A 5,611-nucleotide genomic window follows, 5' to 3' on the forward strand; every position below is an offset into this window, starting at 1 on the left:
GTGAGAAGGAGGATTTTAAATTCTATTCTGGATTTAACAGGAAGCCAATGAAGAGAAGCCAGGATAGGAGAGATATGATCTCCTACCAGCAGGTTTGCACACAGGTTTAGTAACCCCCTTGTGTTTTCAGTACTTTTCATATTCTCAGTGCTTTAATACATTTGAGTACATTTTCCCCTCAGCCTCATGTAAATAAATCCAATAAAACAAAATTTCTCTAAAGTAGATGATAAAGCAACAAGGAGTCTTTAACAAGTGTCTTCTTCCGACTATCTGCAGCCACACTCCGCCACCTTCATCTCTTCGTAAAGGTATCTGATAGTGATGCGTCCGTTCTCCTGATACATGACAGTTATGGGGTCCAGTTTTATCGGCACACAGCAAGCCATGTTGGCCCTCCCCGGGTCCCTGAGGTTGAGGAGCGTTTGGATGAGGGCGTGTTTGGATGGCGTTGACTCATCTGTCAGAGGGTAGGAACACATCCCTCGGCACTCGAAGGCGTCATACTCTGGAGGCGCCACAATCCAGCTGTCCCATCCGATGTCTTTAAAGCTGACTTTGAGCGACCTTCGGTGGCAGTATTCTCTATCGGCCTTTCGTTTCGCTCTCCGTCGACTCTGAGCCTGGGGGCCCTCACTTGGAACTCGACTCCCTCTGTTCCAGTCGGCCCCAGTGTGAAGCAAAGTCTCCTCCTCATGAAGGATCATCTCTCTGAGCTCCTTCTTTGCCTCCCCCCTTCTGCTATTAAAGTCATCTGAAAAGACTATTAATGCAGCTGCAGCATTATCTCCAACAGACAGGCTCATGTTCAAACAGCCCGTTCCCTCTGAGCTATCAGGGGCTCCACAGTCCTTCCTATTTACCACCACATCAAATGCAGTTCCTAATCCACCTAATTTAATCCAGCCCTGAACTGCAGTGGTCACGTCAAATGTCGCCCATGTGCTCTGAGAGGCCGTTACCTCTTCGCCATCTAGCAGATGTGAAGTCGAAGCAAAATTGCTGCCATCAGCTTCGTAGACGTGGACAGAGGCTTTGAAGCTCTGCGACGAGCCGTTAGCCGCGGCATCTGGGAGGAAGAGCAGCTGTAGTTCAGCAGTGATGATGGTTTCATGGTCGGGGACGCTGACGTTGAACTGCAGCCTCCACCTCGACTCGGGGCCAAAGGTCGTCAGCAGACTCAGATCTGATGAAGACATTTAAATAAATCAGTTCTTTTTTCCCCCTTATTTAATTATGGAGTTAATTTTGATCCATTTTGTTCCAAGCAGGAATTTTGAAAAAAATGAAAGCAATCGAAGGAATCAAAATTTGATAAAACTTCTTAGTATGTATATTAAATTTTGTTTAGAATGTGTGTTGTTTTCTCTGATTTAATTTTTTTATACTGTATTTTAAAAAATGTATTGCGTTTTTTTAATAGATTTTTTTATTTCCAGATTTTGTTTTTTCACATTTTTCTTTTACAGACTGAGTTTTGCCAATTTCGTTCTCTTCAAATTGTGTTTTACAGATCATGTTTTACTCGCCTCGAGTCCAAAATAAAAGCTTTCTCTTGATCAATAAAAACAGTGAGCAGAACATCATCGGTAAAACTCTGTTTGAAAAGAATCCAATTTGTAAAGCTCAATTTTGGAAAAAAGAAATGAAAAAAATATATGAAAAAGAAAATATTAAGAATATTGAAAAATTAAAATGTAAACTACTTTGAAAATCATTTTTATCTCAAGTTTTCCATTTACAAAATGTGTTTTTTGCTTGTTACAGTAATAGAATAAGGGGTGCAGCGGCGGCGCAGGAGTTAAGAGCGGGAGCCGAGTTCAGAGACCGTCGCAGGTTCCAGTCCAGCTCGCAAGTCTATGGGGCGCAGTTTGTAAAGTTAAGCAGCCAAATATTAGGAGCAATTTATGGTTATTTAGCTTGTTTTAGGATAAAAATAAGGGTTTTATCTTTTCCAATTAATTTTTTCGCTATGACTTTCATTTATTTATAAAAAAAACTTACTTTGTTAAATAAATATTCAGTTTGGAGCTAAATATTTAACTTTCAAATTAAATATAAAATTTTTTTAATATTCAGCTCCACACTAAATATTTAGTTTTTTACAGGCAGAACTTCAACTAAAGAAACTAATTGCTTTACTGCATCCACCTGCGACACAGCCAATCAGCTTTGAACCACGCCTCCACGAAAGCCAATCAGCATTCAGAGTTCATCTTAAAAGGCCTCCGATCGTGTACCATAAACTTTATTCAGATGACCGCGATTCAACCTCCTCTATCCCCTCCTCCACCATCATAGCTAAAGCTTCATCAGAGTTTAATTCCTCCCCGATTCTTACTGCGTTCCCTGTCTCATTTCAACCGGTCCAGCCGAAGACTGCCATGTTGAGCCTGGTTCTGCCAGAGGTTTCTTCCCAACAGGGAGTTTTTCCTCTCCACTGTCGCTTCATGCTTGCTCATCACAGACAGGTTCTCTAAACCTGTGTTATCCAATTGGACTTCCATCTTCCAGGTCCCTGAGTGAAGCTCTAGTATCAGCTCATGCAGTCCACTGGATCTCCCCATAAATCTCAGCAGACCGTCTCACTAACCAGCAGTCTACAGACTGACCAACTTCCTCTATCTCCACTCCACCACCAGTTTCAGGCCTGGGGGGGAAACAGCCCTGTTATTTACTCCTGTTGATGCATATTTATCAAAACTCAGTGCTATGTTTCAATATATTTCTTCTAATTGTCTTTTCTCTTCGTGTGAGTTTTCAGATTAAAAATAAATATTTAGCTCCAACCTACTATTTAATTTGTTAGCTCCAAACTGAATATTTAGTTTTTTAAATATTAAATGTTATACAAATATTTTGGTCCAAATGAAATATATATTAAACAACCTAAATATTTAGTTTTATAAATGAATGAATCATATAGTGAAAAAATAAATTGGAAAATAAAATAAAACCCTTATTTTTCTCTTAAAACACGCTAAATAACCATAAATATTGCCTCTAATTTGTGATTCCTTAACTTTACAAACAGGGCCTCATACATGTCTTCCCTCTCTCATTTATCCTATTTCCTGTCTGCTTACTTTAAAAGATAATAAAAATAGAGGCCAACAGAACCTAAAAAAATTATTAATGAATAAAATTAACTTCATACAAATTGTATCAACATTAGTAAAATCTGCAAAAAAAATATAAAACTTGTTCTCAGGGGTGCAGTAGATTAGTGCATTTTCTTAAAACAAAAATGATTTAACCACAATAAATAATATCAATAAATCAGTGGTCTCCTGATGTGCCAGACATGTTCATTGAGTGTTTGGAAGGAAAGGATGTTCTGTATCACTGCATATGGGATTGCCCAAATATAAACAAATATGGGAAAGAAATTGTTCTGACATTATCTGAGATCATTAGAGTGAAGATACCTGACCTGGCAGAAATATGTATACTTGGTATATATGCAAAAAACTTCACAGTTACTCCTAACCAGTCTGCTTATATTGATTTTGGACTCCTGCAGGCGAGGAGGATGATATCTCTGTCCAGGAGAAAGATGGATGTGCCCTCGATACATATGTGGATAAAGGAGACGGCATCTTGTATTATGTTGGAAAGACTGCACTGCAAAAAATGTAAATCTACATAAGTCATTTTTTTCTTAAAATAAGTACATTTCTTCTTGAATTGAAGAGATAAAAGGGACATTTTGCCAATGGACCTAGAAAATTTACATTTAAAATAAGAAAAAACAATTGCATTGTCTTGTTTTAAGAGCATATTACCTAATTATCTTATTCTAAGAGTAAAAATACCCATTACATTGGCAAACTATCTCATTTACCTGCTCAAATTAAGGGTAAATATGCTTAATTTCAGAAATATTTCCTTATTTCTAGATCGTTTTTCAGTGTGACTTATATAATCAGGGGAAAGGCTGCAGAGGCTATATGGAATCCTTTCATTCCAGTTTTTTTTTTTAACATCGAAGAACTCAAACAACTCAAAATTGCTGTGTTGATATGTGTTGTTGAGTGTTTTATTAGGTTTCATTTACTTTGTTAAATGTGTGAAGTATGTGAATGTTTTGTGGAAATTGTGTCCGTTCATTTTATGGATGTTATTGTTTTGATTACTTTCTCTTTGTACAAGTAAAATATACGTACAAAACCCAATAAAAATATGGTTGAATAATTATTAATAATAATGAAAAGCAACGATTCATGCAATAATTTATTTTGTGTTTTACGCTGTGACAGAAGTACACTTCCAGCGGAAGTGATACGGCTGTAATAACAGTTCTGGTCCAACTGGTTTTAATATTATTAATATCATGGGATAGAAATATTTTTCAATTAATGACAAAAAGAGGGAAATAATTCAATGAATATATCAGATTTAATCTATTCTTTTCTGTCTTCTGAGTCCCTTTTGTCCCGAATTGCTTCTATATTTTGAGGAACAGTTTATAAAAGATGTCAGAAATAATGACTTCCTGTTAATCTTTATATTGGGAATTTAGTTACAGTTCAATTCTGTAATTTTTAAATAGACGAGACATAAAAACAACAAACAATCAAAAAAGAGTCAAGAGACTCTTTGTGTGTGTGTGTGGGGGTGGTGGGGTTCGGGGGGTTCTGGGGGGGTTGGAGGCTATCATAGTTCACAGACTGAGTGAGAATTTGTTTCTGAATAATATGTGATTCGAGCTTTATATATTATATATTTTAGATATAGGGAGGATACGATTTGTAATTTGTTGTTCATAAACAATGAAACCAGAAAAAAAAAAACGGAACTGGCATTTAATCTTCCTAATCTGGTTTCCATCAAAGACACATTCTTGGTGCCTCCATGGTTTACGTACCTTGGACGGCGAAGCTTCGTATGACATCAAACTGTGGGACTGCTGACCTATTTGAGGCGTATTTGTTGTACAGCTCCACCATGAACTGAGGGGGCGAGATCCTGCGATCCTCCTGTGGAACGTCGGAAAGGTTGAGCTTCTTCAGAAAACCGTCCTTCATTTCTGCCAAGAAGTCCTCCATTTGAGACTCTGCATCCTCTTCCTCTAACAGGTCCTCCGACAACTGCAAGTAGAATTTCTCAAGATCCTCACTTTGGACGCTGTTATTGAGAGGCTTACAGGTGCAGGAGGCAATAAGAAGCACCAGAGTCACAAACATCTGCAGTAGAAAGGTCCTGAATAACTTCATTTTGATTAAAAGTTTGTAAATCCCTTAGCAGGGAACCACTTTTGCTTCTAAAATGAGACTTTACTGTTTCAAAGTTTGAAAATGTCAATCCCCGGTACCAGAATGACAGTCCTGTTATCCGTTCCCATGCCTCAAGAGTAAACAGAGGGACTAGTGTCAACCAAAAAGTAGCTTGTCCTGTTTATCACTGCCATTGATGCCTTTTTTTACAGCTTTGTTATCATCAGGAGGCTGTCCGCTAATGAGGACAATGTAAACACCCGACAGTGGTAATGAAGACAGGCGCTGGCAACTGTGAGCATTTTGACAAGCAGACATTTCCACTAAATAACCTTTTTCCGGATACAGGGGGATATGCAGCCTTATATCCACAGGCCTGAACTTATTATGGCCAT

General features: G+C 38.0%; 1 protein-coding gene across 1 annotated transcript; it reads right to left on the reverse strand.

Annotated features, from left to right (window-relative positions):
• Nucleotides 1-269: 269 nt before the first annotated feature.
• Nucleotides 270-5,216, reverse strand: LOC107096250 (growth/differentiation factor 2-like). The gene is made up of 2 exons (XM_015392829.1): nt 4,868-5,216; nt 270-1,186 (listed from the first exon to the last, which is right to left on the reverse strand). Exons 1-2 carry the CDS (start codon nt 5,214-5,216, stop codon nt 270-272), a joined length of 1,266 nt encoding a protein of 421 aa, XP_015248315.1.
• Between the last annotated feature and the right edge of the window lie 395 nt (nt 5,217-5,611).

The sequence above is a fragment of the Cyprinodon variegatus genome, unplaced genomic scaffold (genome assembly GCF_000732505.1).
Source record: "Cyprinodon variegatus isolate N-32 unplaced genomic scaffold, C_variegatus-1.0 Scaffold608, whole genome shotgun sequence".
Classification (NCBI taxonomy): Eukaryota; Metazoa; Chordata; class Actinopteri; order Cyprinodontiformes; family Cyprinodontidae; genus Cyprinodon; species Cyprinodon variegatus.

What these genes read in the sequence shown, in the direction of transcription:
- LOC107096250 (XM_015392829.1), bottom strand. Translation starts at nt 5,216, where the DNA reads ATGAAGTTATTCAGGACCTTTCTACTGCAGATGTTTGTGACTCTGGTG. An exon ending in ACGAAGCTTCGCCGTCCAAG is followed by an intron (nt 1,187 to 4,867) that starts GTACGTAAACCA and finishes TGTCTTCATCAG; the next exon opens with ATCTGAGTCTGCTGACGACC.